The 24,518-nt window shown below is 39.9% G+C and overlaps 1 protein-coding gene across 2 annotated transcripts in view; it reads left to right on the plus strand.

The window, feature by feature from the left end:
- The window catches only part of MYO10 (myosin X), a 161,748-nt gene that overhangs the window by 91,935 nt on the left and 45,295 nt on the right, over positions 1 to 24,518 (plus strand). For both annotated transcript variants that reach the window (XM_038162276.1, XM_038162284.1), the window contains 15 exons: positions 4,118 to 4,252; positions 5,255 to 5,379; positions 6,306 to 6,319; positions 6,442 to 6,526; positions 7,193 to 7,296; positions 9,435 to 9,564; positions 10,500 to 10,618; positions 11,331 to 11,477; positions 11,660 to 11,760; positions 11,982 to 12,048; positions 13,132 to 13,224; positions 13,953 to 14,021; positions 14,201 to 14,283; positions 15,769 to 15,877; positions 18,635 to 18,715. In XM_038162276.1, coding sequence (XP_038018204.1) covers positions 4,118 to 4,252; positions 5,255 to 5,379; positions 6,306 to 6,319; positions 6,442 to 6,526; positions 7,193 to 7,296; positions 9,435 to 9,564; positions 10,500 to 10,618; positions 11,331 to 11,477; positions 11,660 to 11,760; positions 11,982 to 12,048; positions 13,132 to 13,224; positions 13,953 to 14,021; positions 14,201 to 14,283; positions 15,769 to 15,877; positions 18,635 to 18,715 — 1,462 coding nt within the window. The remainder of the gene's footprint in view (positions 1 to 4,117; positions 4,253 to 5,254; positions 5,380 to 6,305; positions 6,320 to 6,441; positions 6,527 to 7,192; positions 7,297 to 9,434; positions 9,565 to 10,499; positions 10,619 to 11,330; positions 11,478 to 11,659; positions 11,761 to 11,981; positions 12,049 to 13,131; positions 13,225 to 13,952; positions 14,022 to 14,200; positions 14,284 to 15,768; positions 15,878 to 18,634; positions 18,716 to 24,518) is intronic.

Genomic DNA, 24,518 nt, shown 5'->3' on the forward strand with positions numbered 1-24,518 from the left:
ACTTAGCAGCCTAAGATGTCAACAAAACAGCACACTGAAGAAGCTGTACACAACTGGTGTATTAGAATATATACATAATTGTGAATTGGTGTTTTTACTCTCCCAGGCTAAAAAACTAGCTTTTTTTCTGTAGACAAAAACATCTGCATCAATGAATTCTCAGTTTCATTGGTCTGAACCATTATTGCAGGGTCCAGTTTCATTTAAAATGGGGCAGGTGGGGGAACCCACCATGTTAAAAACATCTGATTTTTCAGCTGGGTGCCTCAGGAACGTGAAGAAAGTCCATCTAACTTGAGCAATAGCCAAATAGCTTGTCCTGGTGTAGGAAAGGGGCTGAGCTGGCCCATGATTAGCTGAAGTTCACAAATTGAGACCAAGTTCAAACCTCCACGCCTTTATTACAAGAATAGGAAAATATCTTTAGGTTTGGTTTGGTTTGGTTTGGTTTGGGGTTTTTTTGCTGCTCTCTTTAAGGTGATCTAGTCTGTGCAGAAGAAAACACATGCTCGTCTCTCAGATAAAATTGCAATTGATCCACGTCAGAGCACTCCTGAAGTGTAAAGGGAGCCACAACCATTGCTCTGTATGACATTCAAGTCAGTGCCATGAGTGGGAAATCACTGTCTGATACCAATTTGTTGTCTCTGTTATTATTATCTCATGGCCTGAAACTTTTTGTTATTGTTTTTCAGCTTGAAAATCATTATGAAACAAATCCAGACCTGTGATGGGTGTGGTGTCCTTGTGAGACTGATGCCCCAAAGTTCAGATGTGCATTTGATAAAGTATATTTGCTGAAGGGGCCTGTTTTGTCTGTGCATATCTGTCTTGGAGTTTTAAAGGCAGCAGACTCTAAGGCCCCAAAAACCTCACTTGATGAGACTCTTGAAAGATTTACAGTTGTTCGTGTACTCAGGTGCATGGGAGAAGTACTGAGAAGATATTCTCAAGGGGGTCAAAACAACAAAAAAACTTCACTGACAACTTTAGAAAATCAGAGAACTTTTGCAAAGGTTTAGAGCAACATTCCAACAACATAAAACACTTCTCAAAGCATTAACTTAGCCCTTAAACTTTGCGATCTCTATGCTCATCCACTTCTAAGTTACACAAAGCTCCAAGAGGAGGCAATTAGAGGGAGAAAGACTGAAAGGCAGAAAAGAACAAGTATAGCTATCACTCCTGGTTCCAGCGGTGTTCAGCTGATAGAAATTCCAAGAGGAGTTGGGGTCAAGATATGTGTTGACCTCCTGTCTTAGTTCAAGTACCCTTTGGCCTTCCTGGGCCCTTCCCCCATGTGGGGCTTCTGGTCATTTGCCCCTCAGGAGCTGGGTTAGGGGTTCCAGAGGTGCTCATAGAGCAGTGCCTTTGGTGTGTCAGCGATTAGCAGCCACTACAGGCTATTCTGCTGTCTCTTACCCAAACAGAACAAGGAATTGATTTAGTGTTATGTCCTTCAGAATGAGGAGGCTCTCTCAGTGACCCCTTTTTATGCTGTGGCAGTCGTGAGTCCAGGCTGCTGTGCCCTTAGCCCTGCATAGAACAAGTCATGGAGAAAGTCTAAAGATCTTCTAAGTGGGGGCCTTCTGGCCTGCTGTCAGACTTAATATGTGCACAGTTCTGGATGTAGTGATGTGGAACAAGCTGGGCACTTAAACTCATGGGCTTGAAAGGTTGCTGGAAAAGTTGCACTAAAAAATTCACCCTTTTACTGACCTTGTAGGCAAAAGCTTTCTAAGCACTCTGAAGGATTGATCCCATGTAACTGTAAAAGTGAATAGAATGGAGTGGTTACTACTAAATGAGTAGAGAACATTGTGTAAATCTGTCCTTTGGACTTTGTGGAACTGAAGGTGGTTCAGAGGAAAAGTTTAAAAAGTAATAAAAAGTATAACATGGGAAATGGCTAATGGAGACAGGCACCTTGAATTTGGGGCACTAACCATCAAGTCATGCGCAGCAGAAAGTGTGCCAGGATGAATTTTTGATTTCTTCTTCCACCATGAGAACTGAGAGGTATCAAATTAAACTAATGGAAGTGGATCTGAAAAACAAGACCATTTGCTTTTTAAGGGAGTATGGCTATAAACTCATAGAAGATCAGTGTATTGAGGGTTACAAGACATGTAAAACCCAGATTTAGATCAGGAAGCCTCTGAACAGCAAATAACTGGAAGCTGGTAGAACACAGAAGGGAAATAATCTGTGTCTTCCATGGGCATCTCCAATTGGCAATTGTCAAAATAGGACACTGGGCAGGTTCAGAATCGAACCAGTTCTGAGTCTCTCTTGTTCTGAGAAAAAAACAAGAGCGTGTAATTATGCATAATGCCAGGTGTACCAGAGAGAGGTGCAGGAGATATTTTTTGATTGGCTTTGAATATCTCACTTGTAGAATGGCTCTCAATAACAGTGGGTAACTTCAGTTTCCATGGAACTACCGATTCTACAGATCAAGGGACAGTGGAAGGATGGTATCTGTGAAAGAGGTGATGTCCTCAGTGTCACCCCGTGCCTGCTGTTGAGCTACATGCATGGCTCAGAGGGAGAGGATTAGGCAGGAAGAGGTGTTTATCACTTGATGTTTTATTGCACTAGACAAGAATAATGCAAGGGTTTGTGACGCTCTCTCACAACTACTAGTAAAAATGTTTTTTATGGTGAGTACTGAATGCAGGAATATTAAGTATTTCTTCTTGGGCAGAAGAGATGAGTGAGTGAGGGCCTGCAAAGAGAAAGGGAAAGAATACTGAAAAGGCCAGACGTCAAGGGGAAAATTACATAAAAACACTACAGAATTTGTTTGATGTGGTATAAATGTAATGGATGAATCACACTTGCTGGAACATATTGGCAGTTATGAAGATGTCTCATTATGTTTCCTGAATGTCTCTTCCCTAATTTTATTGTTGACATTCATTTGCAGGAAAATGTCATGCTGTATTTATGGGCGGTACCCTTCTTCCTTGCATTTTGCTAGAAAGCATCATAATACTTTGTTGTAACCTAAAATCAGTGGGGTCATTACTCAGCAATGGCACAACAAAAGACTGTCAAATTATCTAGGCTTGCTCCACATGCTCAGTTGTGCTCCATCAAAGTCAAAATTGGCACTTGGAAAAGATGGGGAAAGGTGAAGTAAGACCAAAAGGTACCCTCTTTCTTTGGGAGTAAACCGGAATTAGGTACAGCCGAATTAGGAGCTAGGCCACAGCTTAGGATACAATGCTATTACTGTAGATGAAAAGAGAGCAAATTAGACAAACTTGCCCTACTAGTTAATGGCTCACAGTGTCTGTTTAGGCTACATAATTGAAGGGAAAGGATATTGGGGAAATGAGCCAAATCTAAACTTTCCCTTTTTAGAGTGTTGGTTTTGAGAGAAACTGAGTATATTGCCTTCTGTTTATACCAGCAGGGTTGCTTATTAATAATTTACTTTTGAAAATGTCAATTTAGCATTATCAAATAACTTTGTTCTCCTGTGGGTGGTGATGAGAGGTTTTATATCTCTGATGGTAATGACAGGTGGAAATAGGATATTTTGAACTCACACAAATCTGGTTTGTTTCAACAGGTATATAAAAAGTTTGTTTAAAGAGTATGTAGCTCACTAAGAATTTCAGTATTAATTATACAAGTGGCCTTTATGTGTTAGAATGTGTATAGGTGTTTCTAACTTTCTCCTCCTCCCAGCAGGGCTCCTTCATTAGCTAGATTGCTACAATGTATACCAAACTCTCCCATGTAATTCTTAGTTTGGTCTTTATGCCTTTACCATGTCTTTGTTGTGAGTTTATTTCAACATGATGGTGGGAAGTGTTGGATAATTGTTTGTATTCAGAGAGCTCTTTGTTGCCTCCTAGGTGTGTGTACATATGCAGTCAGTGCCTTGAAATGTTGTCTGGGCAGTTATAAAGCTTAAGGACACCTTGTGTTTTTCCCTGGATGTCATATTCAGGAAGTTTATTGGGGTGTTCTGGCTTCATTTGACCATCACTTCTAATCACCCCAGTCTTTCTGACCTCCAGTAATGTAGAGTTTGGGTGGCTAGCCAGAGGGCTTCTTCACTGGCCACTGGGACTGTGCAAACCATTTCCTCCTCTTCTTTCAGTGGCGAAAGTGGTGCTGGTAAGACGGAGAGCACTAAGCTGATTCTCAAGTTCTTGTCTGCAATGAGCCAACATTCACTGGAGCTGTCCTCCAGAGAGAAGACCTCCTGTGTGGAGCAAGCTATTCTTGAGAGCAGGTATAGGATCTTACAATACATGGGTATTTTTTCAGAAGACATAAACTTTGACATTGAAATAAGATCTTGCAATGTAATCAAATATATGTGTGTGTTTACTGAACAGTAAAATGTATGCTGGAGAAAGGGAAGTACTCCATAAAACAAAATTACCTGGCTGCTCTAGAAAATTGTGAGCACAGTGGTATCTCTTAATGAAGCAAAAATATGTAGAGTTTTGAAAAGGATGAAGCTTTAATGGTGGCTTTCGTTTTTGTTTGGGGCTGAATTCAGATAATCAGAGTAATGGAAGTGGGTGATGGGAGGGAGATACCTTTGGTTCAGTTTGTGTAGCCTGAGGATAGAGTAGAACAAGATGCAGCATGGTGAGGATAAAGTTCTCAAGTGGTAAAAGCATGCTGAGGAAAGGGAGGATAAGGAGAACTGATAAGACAGATGAGTAAATGCATCAGATAAATTGGACACAATCTATGCAAGCAAAAAAGAAATCTTGGTGTTGACGTGAAATTACATGGTTCTAAACTATTTAAAAACAAAGGCAATTTGAGATGCTATTACTTTTGTTTATCTTGCTTCATCTCTGCTGTACATGCTGTATCTTGATGTAGTTATTTTTTTAAATTTCCCTAGGACAAGGACTCCTTGCATCTATCTAGCAATTTGCATGCACTGAGATTTCTTATTTCTGACATTTAAGTACTGCAGTGAGAATTGTGTGCATCTTTTGAGCAATTACAAAAGAAGTAGGAAGTAGCAGTTTCTACTCTGAAGCTGCAGAGTAGTTCGGTGTAATATTTTTTCCTGTTGCACGAATACCTGCATCTTCTGCTAGAAGACTGAGATGCCCATTGTTAAATGGAGGGTAATGCTGGGATGTAGGCTGCTGCTGTGTAGAGTGTCAGAGGGAAGCTTGTCAGAGTGCTGTTCCTTTCATCAGCTCCATGTGAGGTTGTTGGCATGCTGATCACATGTTAACACTCGTGTCGTTCTCTGTCTTCACAGTCCAATTATGGAAGCTTTTGGCAACGCAAAGACTGTTTACAACAACAACTCAAGTCGCTTTGGGAAGTTTATTCAGCTGAACATCTGTCAGAAAGGGAACATTCAGGGAGGAAGAATTATGGATTGTATCCTTGTTTGGTGATTTGACTCCTGTTTGTGGGAAGCACCCGTGTACCTCCTTGATGGAGGACTGAGGGACAGCTGGCTTGCCTTTGTCTGTGCTTTCGCCCCATCCTGAAATATATGCAGTTAAATTGAGCCCCATCAAGGCTCAGTTGAGAGGCAAGGGGTGGGAAGGGGAAGCAGCAACACCAAATTTACACATGCACTCGTGCTTTTGTGGTGGTGTGGGGTGTATGTACTCTTGGAGGAGCAGCACTTTGTATTGCTGCCGCTAGCATGACATGGCTCGTGTGCGTTTGCCATGTAATGAGCTAAAACAGCCTGAGTCTTCAGGAATAACTGGAGTTGTCAGCCATTTCTCTCATCACTGTATCTAAAGATAAGCTGCTTACTTCTCTGGAAAAGTACTTGAAAGAGCAGTTTCTGCAGTGTGGGTCTGGGTGGGTTAAATCCTCGGATTTGTCCTGCATTTGGCAAAATCAGACTATGAGCCAGCTCCACCAGAGCAGCAGAGATGTCGGGATGAGGAGTAATTCCAAGGAGATCCTACCTGCTGTTTTAAACATAAACTGCATTTTCAGCAGGAAAAATTTAATTCTTGAGGTTGTTTCCAAGCTTTAGCGGGGGGGAAAAAAAAGCAAAGCAAAACAGATGTCTTTTAAAATGCAGAATCTGCCAAGTCCAGGTTTGGTGGGATAGAAGAGAAGGTGTTGATACACTGATATTAGAACTGCTACAATATTATCATTGTTGCTACTTTATTTATCTTCTTGTAGGTGTATTATAGTTAACAGGCTTAGCATGTTTTAAGAAAAGACTGTGATAGTCTTCCTATTGTCTCAAACGAAAGAAGGAAGATTATAAAAAGCTTCTGCATTAATTGATTTTTACTTTATTCCTTGACTGAAGCTTTTCTTGCTGGCTTCAGATTTATTGGAAAAAGTAAGTTGATGTTTGCTTTTGCTTAATTAATTGTGTTTGATTAAATTTTTGTCTGAAACTGTGGACAAAAAATTTGTCTTCAAAAATGATCACTTAGTGGAAACTGTTTTTTACTTTGACAGAATCGTGTAGTAAGACAAAACCCCGGGGAAAGAAATTATCATATATTCTATGCTCTGCTGGCAGGGATAGAAGAGAGAGAGAAAGGTGAGTGGCAAAGCACAAGTCACACAACTCTAGTGGTTTTCTGCTAGCAGTCAGCAGCAGTGACAGCAGTTGAGAATTTAACTGCAGAAACCCACTAACCCAAGCTGAGAAATAGGTTATTTATTCAGCTGGGATTCAGTGAGTGTGAATTTGAGCTCAACTTGATAAAGGAACCCACTTAGCTGAAGAATGTCACTGAGCTGACGGTAGTTTTCCTCCCAGTTTCTGCTGTAGCCTTGGGAAAATTACTTGGGGACAAACATGCCTCATTGTGTTCAAACTGAATATTTTTGCTAGTACTAAATAACTCCACAGCAACAAAGATAAATAATTCTGGTTGCTCTAATCCTTTCTCATAGAGAATAAATCCACTGAACAAAAGAAATGACATTTGTGTACGTACAAAATTGCCTGAAGCTGTTTCAGCATCTCCCTATGGGCCCGCTGTCTTTGCATGTTAAAAAGTAGAATTAACTCTATTATGCAGCTAAATAAAACAAAACCCAGCAAAATAATCCCCCATCTGATTTTAATATAAAACCTTGTCTTGTGCATTGTCATAATTTCTGAGCAGATGAATTGTGAACTGTTTAAGTCTGACATAGTAACTTATGGAGTACTTCTGTTTTAGTATTCCTTTTCACTCACCCTGTTTTCTCTCATTAGATGCTTTTTACTTATCTGTACCTGAGAACTACCACTACCTGAACCAGTCTGGATGTATAGCGGATAAGACAATCAGTGACAAAGATTCTTTCAAGGAAGTCATTGTGAGTTGCTTTCCTAGTTCTTTTGCTTTAAAAGTGCTGGAAGTTCAGGCATGTGGAGCCCATTGACAGAGCAGGGTACAAAGCCTTCCTGTGCTTTCCTCCCATGTGCAGCTCTCTCACTGAGGCATTAATCTTACAGGGACTTATACTTTCTCAGAATGCTTCACTTTTGAGCATGCTTTTATCTTTCCTCCAGTGTTTCATTTTTACTCTGTTGTTTCAAAGTGCACTGTAATTTAGCAAAATGCTTATGTTTGAAATGAAAACAATATCTGTTGGGAAGTCAGTAAGACTTTTACATGGCTTTGCCTTTCCCTGCATTGTTTTATATTACAGATATACATACATACATGCATACATACACATCTATATATATACATATATATATATATATCTCACTGTTTTTCAATCTGAAAGCTTTGCCCGATTCATGTGGCATCTACTGGGTGGAGTCAGCAGTACAGCACACAGGGAGCAAAGCACCTGTGACTCTTAAGTTGCAGCTGGGAAATGCAGTTGTATGGAGTAACTTACACAATAGAGTTGTGGAAACATAAGCACAGATTAAAAACCTGGGTCCTGATGGAATTTCTCTGAATGGCTTTATTGTTCTTACCTCCACAGCAATTAGTCCGTACTGACCATGCTAATTTGGTATTGTAGTACTGAGGTGATATGTTTTAGATTTCAAAAATCAGATAAGACATTTGGTTTTATGCCCTTCACCAAACTGTTTTTCCTTAGCTATGTTAATCTTTTTGCCAAACTGATGAACTAATGTCTAGTGGATGCAGCAGATTTTTTCAGTGTAAAAGTCCCTCATCTTGTATGGCAGAAGGAAGTGTTGGAAATGTTGTTAACTTACCTATATTGTGGTCACATGCTGAAGTTGATTATCATGTCATTTAATTTGTGCTAATCATCCCAGGCTAGGCAGACCATGAAATCAGTTGGGCAGGTGAAGTTGCCTGCTGCCTGCAGCATGGCCAGGCTGGGAGCCCGGCTGCCAGGCTGCATTCCCAGAGCAGGAAGTGGGCAGAAACCCCCACAGCTCACCCTCACTTGTCTTTTCCTGTTATAGTTATCTCCTTTGCCTGGTTTTATTGCAGTGTAAGTCTTGGAAGTGTTACTTAAGGGAAACTTTTTTACTGGAGACAGGCAGGAACAGCAAAGTGCGCAGGGAGATGAACTTAGTAGTGCTGCAGTAGTGCTGCACTTAGTAGTGCTCAGTGAGCAGTAGTGCTGCTTCCCTTTAGTTGTGAGAGGTCTTCAACCTTCAACCATTATCTCTACCCTGCTTTGAGTTATGGGGTGAGTCTGAGGCTTGCCAATTTTTCATTCATAAATGGATGATTTATGAAAGATAAAATGTGTCATCTGTCAAACACCTGCAGTGACTATAACATGATGAGTCTGACTGTTGGGGTACAAAATAGTGATCTGGTCTCAGAGAGGCTCATATTACACCCAAATTTGGAAAGTTTTGTCATTTCAAGAGGCATACAATTACCCCTTCTGTGTCAAAGGAAAGTAGGTGTTCCTCTTGTTTTTGTGTTTCTTTTTTAATATTTTACTATTTGCTCTTCTCCTCATTTATGTTGTTGAGCCTTAATTGTTGCCATATTGTTCATTCATTAATTCAACACTTTTTATATAGATACCTTTCTTGCTCAGTTTGACTGAAAGCTGTCAGACCACATTGGTAAGGAGCATGTTTGGGCACCAAATATGATCAAATCTTACATGCTGCTGTGTTTTCTCCCCCATGCCTTGTTACCTACAAGGCCAGTAGGCAAATTTTGGTAAAAACATGCAGGAGGTAATCAATTAATAATTCAAATTATAGTAATTGCATCTGATGCAGAACTCAGTAGGTCGTTCCAATATTTATATGATTTTAATGATGAATTTGAAAGCAAATTACAACATCATTACCACATCAAAATGAAATTTCTTAAAAGCAGAGTGATACTTACATGTTCCAAGATGTCCCAGTGATGCCTTAGAGTGTATCCAGTTTGGGATGAAACCAAAGGAATGGACTCGAGCCAGCTCTCTCTTAGTCATGACTTGCTTTCATAAGGCCTCCCATTTTTGAGTCTGTGCATGTTATTGAAGAAGCTCACATGTCATTCCAGACTGCAATGGAAGTGATGGAGTTCAGCAGGGAGGAAGTACGAGAAGTTCTGAGGCTGTTGGCTGGCATTTTGCATCTGGGAAATGTTGAGTTCATCACTGCTGGAGGGGCACAAGTGTCCTTTAAAACAGGTGAGAAGGCTATGCATCCCAATCTAAATGTTTCTTGGGGTTCTAAAAGCCTTATTTGTTGTTAGTATATCTGAACATAGCAAGGACAAGGAGTGAAAGGGTTTTACTGCTTTTTAACATCTGTAAATGTTGATTAAAATGTTACTGTGGGAGGATGGGGTTTGACAGATAAGGCGAAGTATTCTGCTGCTGGATGCTAGGTCTTAATTTGGGAAGACCTTGGGCACATACTTATTCTATTAACAGTAATGAAATTCTATTTGAATCTAATTCCTTCTTTGAAATAGTCTCAAGCTGATAAAACATAAGTGCTCAAATACATTCCCTAACCAGGATCTCCACTGAAAGTATCTTTTTTTAGAGCTTTCAGTATTTCAATTACATATCTGAAATAGTGTGTTAGTATGTCTAAAGATGGAGCTGGTGGGCATTTAAAATGTTTGTTTAAGTGTGGCATTAGAGAGTAGCATTATGTACTGTTTTATATACCACATTATAGCAAAAATGAAGATTAAAGTATGCATGGAAGAAAAATGTCATTGGTTTATGCTCATCCTCCCAAGCAAAATAGAAACACATTCATGTGGACAAAGAGTCTATTACTGTTTGTGTCTGGAAAAATGTGTTAGTAGATTGTTTGAGTTCTTGATCTCTAGCATTAAGAGGAAAATAAATATTTGTGACTTACTTGTGATGTACTTCTACTACTAATTTCCTTCAGTTGCACATATTTATGTCTTTACATGAGCAGAAAAACAGTATCCTAGAATTTGTCATTCTGTTTTCATCTCTAATCCCTGTAATTTCAGGAGCATCTTAAATGATGGTGGTGGTTGTAGTAGTAGTAATAATAATAATAATAGTAAAAATCCAAATTGGTTTCATAGCTTTATATATTTAAGGACACATTTGTATTTGTCTTTTACTTTTGCCAGCCCTGGGTCGATCTGCTGAGTTACTGGGGTTGGACTCCACACAGCTAACAGAAGCATTGACTCAGAGGTCGATGATTCTCAGGGGAGAAGAAATCCTAACACCTCTTAGTATACAACAGGTAAATTTGACCTATTTTTAGGGTCTTTGAAAGATGTCTTAGTCTTCACCTCCAGAGGAGTCATTGGTCACTCAAGAACAGAAGCTAACTCATGCAGCAGAGTTGTAATCTAAAGTACTACATAGTTTTTTTGGGAAGGGTAAAATCTCTTTAGATCCCATCCTATTATTTTGGCCAGAGCTTTTAGCTTGTCCCTTGTTATTCTTATGAAGACTGATTACTTCCCTTTTTTTTTCAAATTCTAAACATGTAGGCTGATATTTTTTTCACTATGGACATTTGTGTCAGGGGGTTGTTTTTTCAAAATTTTCAGAAGAAATATTTTTATAATTTACAAGAAGACAATTAGAAATAGGTATGCATAACATTATGTTTCCCTCGGGAAAAGGGTGAATTAAGGTATTGTTTCCTACACTTCTCTTTTCTTCCTCCACATCTGAATTTTATAATTTCCTAGTTTTTTGAATGTTTTAGCCCTGAAACGTAATTTGAAAGCCACATTTTAAAGTACAGATATTTTAAGTTAAACTGTTTAAGCTCGACTCATGATGCTTTGTAAGTGCTAATACAATTGCTGCCAAGCTACAAATGAATAGGAAGCTGCTTGCATTGTACATTGTTTTGTGCTGTGCTAAGGACACTGACCAGCAGAGTCTTGTCAGTTCTCAGTCGTGGAGTGGTTGATGTGTTGTGTATTCCCCCTTCACTACAGGCAATAGACAGCAGAGATTCTATGGCTATGGCACTTTATTCTCAGTGTTTTGCATGGGTCATTAAGAAAATCAATAGCAGAATCAGGAGCAAGGAGGACTTCAAGACTATTGGAATTCTGGACATATTTGGATTTGAAAACTTTGAGGTTGGTTTCAAAAGCTTATTCAAATGGATTGTCTGATATTTTTCCTTTATTTATTTATGTTTACATATTTTCATCTTCTTTGGAACTTGATTTTTAAAGATGTTATTACCTAACCCATTCCCTTGCTTGCAAAGTAAAATACTTAAAGTGTATGCATTTTTGAAAATTTCTTGTCTCTTTAGGTAAACCGTTTTGAGCAGTTCAATATTAACTATGCAAATGAGAAGCTTCAGGAGTATTTCAACAAGCACATCTTTTCCTTGGAGCAACTGGAATACAGCAGGTAAGAAAGAGAGGAGAAATTTGAAAGAATTTTGACAATGTCGTGTTCACTTAAAGTCTTAGTTTGCAGCTACCTTAGCTTCCATTGAAAGTTTCTGTCTGGAGCTGTGTGTTTATAAAAGCAAGCTGATTTTACTGTAATTTGCAAGATAAATACATCAGCTTCTCCTATTTCTAGAGCTAAAATAATTTCAATAAAAAGGCCCACTTTATTTTCCTTAGGGAAGGACTAATTTGGGAAGATATTGACTGGACAGACAATGGAGAGTGCTTGGATCTTATTGAAAAGGTAAGAAAGAATTTGATACTGTTACCTATTTTTAGTTTTTTGTTCTGAGGTAATATGTCTTTAAAACATTTGTCAGCGCAAAGAACAAATGAAGAAAATGGTGGATCTTGCATGTTTAAATAGCAAACTTTTAATCATATCATTTTCATGTATGGCTATGTTAAGGATTATATTGTGAGCTCTTTTCCTTGCAGCAACTTTTCTCCATGTGTGATTATATAAAAAAGCAATATTTGGATATGATTAAAAAGAACCACTTGATCCATGCTCTCTCTTGCCATCTGTACAAGGCAGGCTGTGTATGTTATTTCCGTGGCAGGGTGTGTGACTGCAAGAGTTCAGACAGGCACAGAAGCAAGTGGCAGTGGGCAGCATGTGACTGCAGTCAGGGCAGGGTGGCTTTTCAGGAGCTGCTCTGAGCCCTTGGGAAGTGGCTTATTAAAATGTGCACCTGGACAACCGTGTTTTCCTGAGAGGCTGTTATCAACCTGGAGCTTGCTGGACACATTCATTAACTGTGGGGTAGTTTGCTTTGTTTACCACCTCTTCTAGCATGAGAAGTGGGGAACATCAAAGGAAATCACACAGAGGCATATATAAAGCAAAGGGATGTTGTGCTTCACCTAGGATGAAGTTAAACTGTGTATATTTTGATCTGCCCCTGGGCACTGTGGGTGCTGAAACACAACTGGGTGGATAATTATATGGAAGAAACTTTTTTGAACGGCTGTTTTACACAAACTCCTCAGACTTCTGATCATTGGAGATCTTGGAGGCTGGGGATATATTCTGAGGCAAGGTCACTGTATGCATCTGAAAACTGCCTACGTCAGGAGAACTGATTCTTCCAGTAGCTTGTTTTTCTTTATTTTGCCATAGATCATATGCTCTATATTTCAAAAGGAGCATTGCCAGAAAAACAGGATTACAGTCACCTTCAAGAGTGGGGTTTTAGTTGTGTATGAATGTTTTTGTGCCTCTCTGCACACAGCAATTTCAAGGACTGTGATTTTTCCAAACAGGGGACAACAGGTATTTCCTTCCATGCACTAATTCATCTTCTGCCTCTTCTTGTTGTTCTAGAAACTGGGATTACTAGCACTCATCAATGAGGAGAGCCATTTTCCTCAAGCTACTGACTCCACCTTACTGGAGAAGTTGAATGCCCAGCATGCTGTATGTGATGTTTTGCTGATATTTGCTGTGCAATTTATGTAGGATCTCTTTGCTTTGGTAGAAATTCATGGTTCAAACTTATGAGTGCATAGTTCTAGAGGCTTTTTTGGATGTGATCCTACTTCTGCGGCAATCCATATACTTTGTTGACAAGGCTGAGTTCGTTACTGGAATAACATATCCTTGTTGCTGTTCACTTAAAGGCTTCTATTGTGGTGAATAAGTCAAATTCTGCTCTTAATGAGAGCTCTGTCAACCTGCAGTAGCTCAGATTGTTTAAATCTTAAATTTCCCTTGATGTAATAAAGCAGTTACTTTGATGTCATTTACTGAAAGTTTGCTGTTTCCTCTGTCCAGATTAGTGTTACCTTTATTTGTGATACTGGGATTATTTTTCACAATTTCTGGGATGCAAGCATATCCACCAATCTTCATAACTGCCAGTTTAAGACAGAGCCTTCTTTTTCAAAGTGCCTTTTATAGATGGTTCTGCCAGATGGGGTTCAGGTTTAGTATAATGCCTTTTTATGTGCTATAAATCTGTTATTACTGCATTTGAAGCAGCCCAGACTAACAAATCCTATTATCATGAGTTCCTTGTTTGCTTTTGGAGCACTAATCTTTCAGAGAGTTTACTGGAAGACAGTGGTCTGTTTAGGTATGGGTTGAGAGGATTATGTGACAACCCCCTCCAAATAATTTTCTCTTTTTTTTCCCCCTCCAATTAGAACAATCCTTTTTATGTAAAACCAAGGGTTGCCGTTCACAACTTTGGAGTGAAGCACTACGCTGGGGAGGTAATTTCTTTATTTGCTGAAATTATTCCAAGCAGAACTTTCATTAGCTTAATTTTCCCCCAAGGCTGCTCAAAATTAACTAAAGCACTCTGTTCCCTCAGCACTTTTTACAGTACCGCTCTTGTGATAGGTGCCTGACTGTTTGGCTTGTTGTTTGAACTGGCTCTGTTTCCTTCTAGGTCCAGTATGATGTCAGGGGGATCTTGGAGAAGAACAGGGATACTTTTCGAGATGATCTCCTGAACTTGTTACGTGAAAGCAGGTAAGTTTCTGCGATTTTTGTTAAGGACATGATGCTAAGGGGTGTTTTATCAACTAATTCTTCAGGATTGAACACCTGATTCTGCTGGGGCTTGAGTACATCAGATGTAGCATAGCAGCAGACCTTGACAGACCTGAAAGGAGCACAGAATGAAACAGAGATGAGCATATCAGATCACAGAAGTGAGCACATCAGAGTTGTCTGTAAGCAGGCCTGATTGTAATCGGTTCTCACAAAGTTTGGTTTACCTATATTGTACTGTTGTTGCTGTTCAGTCCAGGAGCTTCCTAGAGAACTAACTTGCTGCTCTGTAATGAGTAAGGATGCTGGAAGGTGGTCATGGTTTTTAACTGTTTCAGAGTGCCTCATAGGCAGCGTGCATGTGTGGGTTTTTTACTTTATGTTTGTGTTTCTGGCATTCCCTAATTGGTTGAACCCTTGCTGTTGGAGACTACCACGGTGCAAACTGCCATATAGTAATTGCTTTGAGGGGAGAACTTCTATTAAGACTTGCCTGGCTGAAAGTCTGAGCTTGGATGCCTTTGGTACCTGCATGTCTGTCATTCTGCTGTGTAAGGTCGTAGGGTCCTTATAGTGGTACCCTGTGGTGGTACCACATCCCTTTTTGTAGGTGTTTGGTTGAGACTCCAGGACACACAGAGGAATGGCAGAAGAAGAGGGAGCTGAGCCTCCTGGATGTTGCTGTATCTGGTGCCCTCCCCTATCCTATCCAGTCATTCTGCCTTGCTGTGCAAGTTGCTTGTTTGTAAATCCCTTAAGCCCTTCTGTGCAGGGGAAATTGTTAAAAAGCAATTCCCTCTCTGTTATTTGTTCTGGATTTATGACATTTCTGATATAACATTTGTCAATTGAAGTATCTAGGTAAAAAGATTAAATGAGTTAAAGTGGGCTGGGCCTGGTTTTGCTTTCATACCAACATCTGTATGGAGCTTGAATTAAAATGTCTGTATTTCTGTAGAAATGCAAAGAGGAGAGTACCCAACTGATATGGCAGAAAACAGCATGCACAGCTGTTATCTGAAAGTGAGGCTTGCATGGGTGCCTGTTTTATGTTATGTCCCTAACCAAGCTGGAAGTCTTGCTTTTTAGTCTTTGTTCAGGTACAATTCTGGTTGCAGTCAGCTGCAATTTTGGTTGAGTAAAATGCAGTAAAGCCTCTAGGACTTCACACTTCATTTCCCTAATGATGTGTTTGGAATGGAGAAGAAAGAACCTCCTTGTTTTGTTTTTTTGTTTTGTTTCAGTTTGGTTTTTTTAGTTAGTTTGTTTGCTTTTTCTCCCCTGGATAAATTCTGCAAAGGCAAAATCTGTTATTTATTAAAGATTCTGGAGAAAATCAATAAGCATGTTTTTGATGGTGGAGCTTCCTGCTAAGAGACAGTGCTTTCTTTACATTCTACAGTGGTGAACCTCATAGTCTGTTAAGATACACTTTAGAAATACTATTTTTCTTTTCCATTTCAGTCTTGATTTCATCTATGATCTGTTTGAACACGTTTCAAGTCGCAACAATCAGGACACTCTTAAATGTGGAAGCAAGCACCGAAAGCCTACTGTCAGTCTGCAGTTCAAGGTTAGTTAATGTGTCATCTCTGCTCTGTAGCTAATCAGTGACAGACAGACCCTGGTCAGTAAGGAACAGGTGCCGATTGAGAAAGGCAAAACTTGAGCAGGAAAACATTGCTATCTCTTCTATGACACTGCCCTTGCTAATTAACTGATTGACCTGGCTAGCTTCAAGCAGACACTAATCTTTCCATCACACCATCCCGTTGCAAACTCCCATTGCATTCTCCGCTTGCTTATTTGTTCTTATTCTAAAGCTCATCTATGAAGTTGGTCTCTCTTGTCCTGATTTGTCTCTATAATCTAAATCCAGCCACAAAATCCCACAAAGCCTTACAGCAGTGCCTGTATGCTGAGAAAAATAAGTGCTGAATAAATACCTCATTAAGGTGTTGCCTTGCTTTAACTTCAAGTTTGGAAAGCATTTTTGTTAAACACCTTTTTATGAGGCTTTATAGCCTCTCATCAAAAATGGCACCAAATTGAAATCTAGCATAAAGTCTATCTGCAAATTATTTAAAAGGGAAAGATTGGCATGAAACATCTCCTAAATTGCAGGAGTACAAGTCTGGATTAGTTGTCTTTCATTTTGGTTGAATTAATATGCATTTGCAGAGTTCATTCACTTTTTTTAAAGGAGAGCAGACTCAAACCCCTTAAGGGCAGATTTTATCCTAATAGACTATTGCTAAGTGTTGGACAGAACAGCAAGGAGTGTATGCTGGGGCACACACAATGTCTTTTATTAAAAAACACTGATGTATTTTCGGGACAGCTTGCTTTGTGCTACCATAACTCATCTCAGAAGTATCCATTTCTTGTCATGAGATGGTGTTATTTGCTGGTTTTCAGGGGTAGCTGAAGGTACTGTTTCCACTTGGTTATTTCTATATGTGCAAAGTAGACCTTTAAAATGTTAACCTTACAAAAACAGACCATATTTTTTCACTCATTTGGCAAGGTAGAACAAAGTGTAGTAGTCCTTCTGTTCTCTGTCAGGGGCCCTCCAAAACATAAGGGTGATAAAACATGAAATCAAATCATTATTGCCTCTTATCTAATGCTGCAGTAACTGACCATTAACCAGCTGGGCTGCTTTACAAGATGTTGACCTTCACATCATGCCTTCCCCAGAGAATTGTGTTGGGTGTTTTTTACATGTTTTAAAGCCTTACAGGGATTAGTCCATCTCGTTTCAACTGGAGATAAGAACTTTGCCTTCACAGTTTTATTCTCATGATAAATTGGTTGACTCTTCTTTTCATTTGATGACCTGCCTAACGCAGGCCTGGGGGTGCATGCAGAATAGCAGAGTTTAGATACCATCTGTTTCAGCCTGTTGATTACCAGGGCAAGCTCCAGATTAGCTCATCACCTGACACTGACTTAGTGGCTTGCAGCGCTGTGCAGAATCTGGCTGGCGGTACCACAGGTGAAAGTGAAAAATAGTTTAAATCATTTTTGTTTAGACTGACCAACTTTTCCAATCTGCAAGTGGGAGCCTGGGATGAGAGAATTGTGCACAGATGTAATGTTCACACAGGTTTAGTATGAATGAAGCCTATACTTTTCAGAGCTGTAAATATTTGTCTTTACACAAAGATTTTCATCTTTGTTCTGTTTAATATTTGCTGCCCAACTCCCTGGTCCATAGGCTGGCAAAGGCAAGCGAACCAAGAACTACCATTTATGTTCCCAGTTATTTCGCTGTTTCCTCACTTTGCCCTGCGCCAGCATGTGCACAGCCATAACTCTGCCTGCTGCCTTTTTCACTGCATGTTCAATCACCAAGTAAGTGCTTGGTCTGCAGATTAAAGCAAGAATTTGTTATAACAGACTGACATTGACAGTTTTGCTCCAAGACATATGGCAGGACACACAGTGTTGCTCCTTTAAAATGTGCACTTTCTGCCTCCTTGGCAGCCTTCTCTGTATTCTTTCTGCTGCCTGGCACAACGTGCCACCTTTGAGGGGAGTAACTTTACCATTGCTAACTTTGTGGGCTCTTCAGAGCCTGATCTCCTCTCCTGTACAATCATTTGTATCTCTGCAAAGTAAATGCAAGACTTCAGTTTAAAAAGGTTCATCATACTTAATGATACAGAATGAGGCAAGTTGGAATAAGATACGGAATGATGGCTCAGGCGGGAAAGGGGCGGATGTGTAATTAAAGTAATAATCATAAAAGGACTGAGGGATTTTGTGATTTTTATCTCCAGGCTGAGGTTCAGACAACTGATAGTCTAATGTGCATTGGATCATTCAGAGTTCTAAAGCTAGGAAAAAACCTGTTGTCTTCAGGGAAGATGGAAAATGAGTGGGTTTGGGGTGGTTGAAATGAAATGAGGAAATCTGAGTTGGTGGATTTTGCCATAGACCCCTTATCCTTCCTTTAGACTTGCTCAAGTTTAACTGCTTGGGAATGTGGATCCTAAGTCTTAAGCAGTCATTTGAAAGATCCCTGAAACAACAATTTGGTGTTTCCTTATGAACAGTTTTCTTCATATCAGTCTGTGAGTCTTGTTCATTGTTAAACGGTGATGCCAGTTTTGATCAGAAGAGCCAGCGGAAGAAGGGAACACGCACTTATTGACCCTTTGGAAGCAAGAGTTTCCCGGGTGCAGTAACTTCTGGTGTGCACCACTAGGTGTTGCAGTTAGATGCTGTCTGCAGTGCTGAGCTGCAGGAGCTCTTATCCGGGGTTGTGTTGCTTGTACAAAAATCCAGCTGGTGAACTACTGTCTTCTCTCTACTTGTGTTTCAGGAATCACTTCATTCTTTAATGGCGACACTGAGTTCTTCAAACCCTTTCTTTGTTCGGTGCATCAAACCCAACGTGCAGAAGGTAAGATTTTAAATGGTGTCCATCTTTTCTGTGCATCTCAGGCCTAATCTTTTGCTGCCTGTCTGGTAATTTACCACTGTGTGAAGCAGAGGGTAGCATTCTTCACTGATTTTGTAGAAGGCTTTCAAGGGGAAGGCACTGGGAAGGGCTTTTAAATTTTTTTTTTTTTTTTTTGCACATGGATTATGCACCTCTTTAATAGTCATTGCCCACAATTCTGATAAATGACTGGCTCTAAGGAAGGTTATAAACAGAAGTAGAAGGCTGCATTTCTTGTGTGACAGCTCTGTGAGAGCCTTTTTAGGGAGAAAATACCAAAATCACAAGGTTTGTTTTAAGTCACTAGAGGCAGTGATTCAGATGTGTATAGAAAAACTGGTGTGAATGACTCTCTTGTCAGACTCTTGGTCTTTCAATTTATGAAAATCCCTAGAATTGTACATGCTGGATGTTTTGTTCTGTTTCAGATATTTGTTTTTAAAACAGGCTTGGAGACTAAGGCTTACAATATCAATTTGTCTTTTGAGTTACAGATAATGAAAGGCAGTGCCAAGATTTGCCTAAATATGTTGGAGAGCTCTCTAGAAACTAAGTGGTAGTGGTACAGTAGTCATTGAAATTAATATTGTTAGCCTGATTCTGATATCCTGCGGTTTTTCACATCTGTTTTGGGCATAATAGACTGTTATTCAGGCATGGTCTGCTTTTGTCAAAAATACAACAGCCAGAGGTGCTAGTGAATCTGATTTATGGTTTTCACATGGCAACTCCAAGATTGTTGACTTTACTATAAATCCATATTTAGATGTTCTATTTTTCTGGGCTGCCTAGTTAATCAGGATACCAACAAAAAAAACGTGTGTATTTTGTGGTAGGTTTTAGTGCCACCTGGACAATGGACATACTTGACTTTACATGTTTTCATTTGATGACTGTTCTGCTATTTGTGATGTGCCAAACAACATGCAGATTTTGGGCACCTCAGCAAGAGGGAGCCACCTGGAAGCAGATAAAAACAACGTTCTGTGTCTTGAGGTGTTTGGTGCTCTGAGGTGTGAAGTCACCTAGGCAGCTGAACCCACGTGGATGACAGAGCCCTGGCAAGTAGCTGGGATTTGTGAGCTTGCATGTTTAGCAAAGTCTCTGATCCCAGAAGGAAGGCAGTTTTGAAAAGCTTGTCTGCTTCCCTGCTCCTGTTTCTGTCTGGAAGCCCCATGACCCTTAAATAGAAGGATTTTGGTAACAAACTCTCAGGTTTTCCTTATCTGTCTTTTCATACCTGACTAATAAGGCTCATCTGCACAGTGGCAAAGGTACAAGGATTTGCTGTGATTGATGCAAGAACCAGGCACTTGTTGCATTTCCATAGCAAGGAAAACACGAAGTTCCCACTCCTATGTTCCTTGTTCTTCCAGTCTTTTCTCCACTAAAATGCTTCATCCCTGACAATTTTGGTGTGTTACTGTATCTGTGCATATATTTTACTACCACTAAAAAACAGTTCTCACAGAATTAGGAGCTGTGCAAGAAGAAGAAGCTTAAGACAATCTCTGGGGACCACCTCTAACTGCAGCAGTGCATGCAGGCACAGATTGGGAAATTTCTGTAGACAATCCATTTCAATGAACATGTAAAATCTCGCTGAAATCTTATGCGAAAATGGCTGTAATTGTTTTCCACTTGAAAAAGTGCCTTTGATTGCAAATTTATCTTGAATTAATGGCTTTACTAAATAAGAAATACTGTTTGAAGAACAAGAGTCAAGTGTCATAGAGCTTCTCTTTTGTAGCTGATTCAGTAGAAAACTTGACTGAAAATGAGAAGCAAAGCCATATATAATGCTTGTCAACGGCATTCTTCATTCAGGGAAGTGTTACCAAAATGCACCTTTGGGATTCACTGTTGGGAGTTTTGCCTGCTATATGCTGCTCTCTGTCCCCCATGCCCCATTGAACAGTCACAGTAATTTTTAGTGCTGACCTTGTGACATTGGTGGTGTCTCTCTCTCCTTCTGCAGCAGGGCAGGTACTGCAGCAGGCACAAAACCAGCGTTTGGCTGCTGTATACCTTTGCTGGATTTGTAGGTGCACATCCCATTGAGCAGTTTGTAGTTTAGCCTCTCATACAGCATGTCCCTTCTTTTCAGCTAGACAAAGAAAAATAAGGTGACTCAGTTTACCATGAACCAACATGGCTCAGAGACACAGGATCTGTGCATGGACTACCAGGGATCGCCTGACTCACTGTGCAGGGCTGGTTAGAAAAAAAAACTGCTTGAAAGATTTGGATGTGCTACTAATGTGGAGTAAATTTGGATCAAAAGAAAGTAAAGGTCTTCACTCAGCATTTTCTTCTGTGCTTTTCATCTTCAGTCATGGTGATATGGAATGATAAATGTCACTTGGAAGGTACTTAAACCATGCTTGCCAAATACCTAAGTATGTGGAAGAAACGGGTGTTTTACTGCTTTTTGGAAATACACAGCATTAAAGGAGAGCTGGACCATAGAGATTCGTCAAGGAGAGAGCTGAAATTGTGTTATTGGGAGCAAAGCCTCTCCATCTACTTGTTCCTCTCTGAATTGGATACAAATAGGGGATATACCTATTGGTGAACATCCTTTGTAACTGGAGGGGAGGAGCTGGGGGAACTCAAGAAGTGTGTTTGAATTCTGTCAGTGAATGAAATAAAGCAAATAGAAGTCAAATTCAAGCCTTTGAAAAGCAAAATGTATAGCAAGCTACTTTCTCTGCTGTTCTAGATACTGAAGTGTATTCATGTTGATAGCAGATGTGATAATTTACAGTAATTATTTCATTATTATAATTTTTCTAAAGTTCAATTTTTAAATATGTTGCAGTAGCAAGCAAAAACAATTCAGCTTAAGCAGTAAACCACTGAACATTTACATATGAAAGCAGGTTCTACACTCATTAGTGCAATTTCCTAAAGGGAGTGCATGGAGTACGTGACCTTTTGTCACAAGACATTTCAGCAGGCAGGCCTCAGACAGAAGGACAGAGGACCCATTAATCTTTGGGAGACCCCAGAACAATCAGGGTATCTGTTTTCACAATTTCCAATCTGTTCTGAACTATCCATAACATGAAAACTTTTCCACTTGGTATGCTTAATGAGTGTTTTCTGCTAATGAAGTGTCTTTCTCCTCAGCTCCCCTAATCTTCACTGCAGCTGGCAGAACTATGTAACATTTCATCCCTTTGAACTTTAGCACATCTTTCTCTGTTTCTTGGTTTCATGTTTCTTTTTCTGTCTCCTGTTTTATTTGATAATGATTCCTCCCTGCAACCTTGCCTTTTCTGATCTCTGGCTCCTTTTCTTTGTGTACCTTAAATTAAAAAACTAAACACCACCACAAAAAAAACCCAACATCAAAACCAAACCAACCACAAAAAAAGACCCTCTTTTTAAAAGAAGCTGCAGCCATTGCTAAAATCATCAGCTGAATGTTCTTCCAGCTTGCTGCTATTAATAAAGTTGCTAAGCCTTGGTGCTATTCAGGAGACAGATCAGAGTAAATTTAAGATCTAAACTTCCTATTCAAGCTGCTTCAGAGGCAGAAGTTTTCCTGTTGCCCAGAAGCAGCCAGCCTTGTGCAGCTTGGCTCAAGTGCTTCCTCAGGTTCCCTTTTCTATTTAGGCTATTTCTTGAAAATACATTGGCATAATCGCCAGTGGCACGATACTGGTATAATCATAGCGAGTGACCCCATCTCCAGCATCTGCAGGGCTTCAGCTGTGCTGGTCTCTCAAAACCTCAGTTATTATAGCTTGTTTTTATAATCCCCTGTTCTTGAGACTTCAGCAGGTTCAGATGTGGCTGTTCTCTCCTGCACATAAATAGGTGCATACACTTTTCTTTGGTTGCAGATCTAAGGCCAGATTGGTCCTGATGGACAAAATCCTGGCTTAATTATAGTTCACATGAAGTATTTAATGTAGATAAAAATTTCACTTTTTAAATTGTTTTTATAGGAAACTTGTGTTGATGTGTGCCACGAGGCAACAGGATTGCAGGGTCCCTACTCACGTCTGTCTGCTCATTTATTGTCTGTCTCATTCTTCTGTTGTAGTGATGGTCTTGTCACTGTCAAGATAAAAGCTGCCTTCTCTCAGACCTTGTGATCTCTAAAGGGACAATTCTGTTTCTCTTCAGGTTTTTATATTAACTTTTTTTTAATCTTAAAGTTTAATTATGTTAGGTAAATAAGTGAGACAAAATTAAACCTGTATTGTAAAGCTACTGCAGGGTAGGGGCTACAGGGAGCAACAGGAAATATGAAACTGATAATGCCTTAGCAGTTCAAAGGAAGACTGGTAGGAAAAAAGTCTGTAATAAGTTCTATGAGGTCTACTGCTCTTGGAGTCCTATCATGCTCCATATTCATTCTGGGAAAATTAGTATCAAGGCAATAAGATCGTTAACATTGCTTCTGGGGGCAGAGCCATTTGAAAGGATCAAGGTATGGCTATTGGCACCTGCAGTATACTTTGAGGCATAGGTCATTAATGACCATGAGACACCCTGAAATAGCAAGCAGTTTGTCCTCTAATATGAAATAAGATACAAACCTATTTTGCTTGGCGCCTGAATTAAAGTCATGTTCTTAAAATAGCTCTGAATCATTACAAATGTAAGTTTAGCATGATACCAGCCTAAACACCAGGTAGAAGTACAGCTCAGGAATGCAGTGCAAAGGAGCAGTGATAGCAGAGCTTGACCCCATCTGCAAGGGTGATTGTGTGCAGGGTGTGGAGCAGGTACAAGTGCAGGGAATGCAGTAGGTGAGCTGGTTGTCAAGCTGGAATTGCAGTATTGTCATATTGAGACATGACTGTATGAATTACTGAGTTTGCCTTCTAGGGACAAGAAGAAATATTTTTTTTGCAGAAATATGGATAAGAAGAGTGCAAGTCTAATGGGGCTGCATTGGGAAGAGCACTGACACATACCCTTGAAAGATTCAGGCAGACAAACTCTGAACTTCAAGGGTATTCTACTGTACCTGAAATAGAGGATTGCTACGCATCTGGATAACTTTACTTTCAGAAATCTTTATTTTAAAAAATTATCGTTAATAAGGTGTTTTAGTTCCAATCTTCTATGCCCATGGAGTTGTATACCAAACCTTTGCTTTATACAGTAACATTCAGCAGACTCTGGGTCTCCTTACAGGGGAGCAGATGCTTTTGTGCGTTTTTAAAGATGCTGAGCCCAGCAGTTAAAAGCTAAAAAGTGTTAGGTCCTAAATGGAGGTGTCTCTGTGGTTTAGTCAGTTGCTAAGCCCTGAGGTAGCTCTGCTGCAGCATAGCTACGGTGGTGTCTGGTACTGGGAGCTAGCAGATCGTGGGGTAAATTTGACTTGCTGTCCATAAGGAAAAGGTAATAGATAGCCTGGTCACATTAATAGTTACTCTGTCATACTTTGAAAGTAGAGGAAATAGATAATGTAGACCAGTTGGAGCTGCTGAGTGTGTGTGGGGCTGTCTGTAGAAAGTTAAAGTCTAGCAGTATTCATTTACAGCTGTATAAGCAGCTCATATATTGGAGATCCTTATTGCCTTTTAAAAAAAAAAAATCTGTCTTTAATCTCAGCTGTTCTCAATAAATACTTGGTTTAAGAAAGCTTTCTGGCTGCCAATTACTGCTGTCATTGCTTCAGGAGGCAGCAGAACCACAGGCTGTGAGCACAGATTGCTCTTGCTTGGGCAGCTTGGGTCAGACTCAGGGAGCTGCTGCTCAGGCTTATCATTTGGGAGAAGAACAACTGTTTCCCAAAAAC

The sequence above is a fragment of the Motacilla alba genome, chromosome 2, assembly GCF_015832195.1.
Source record: "Motacilla alba alba isolate MOTALB_02 chromosome 2, Motacilla_alba_V1.0_pri, whole genome shotgun sequence".
Classification (NCBI taxonomy): Eukaryota; Metazoa; Chordata; class Aves; order Passeriformes; family Motacillidae; genus Motacilla; species Motacilla alba.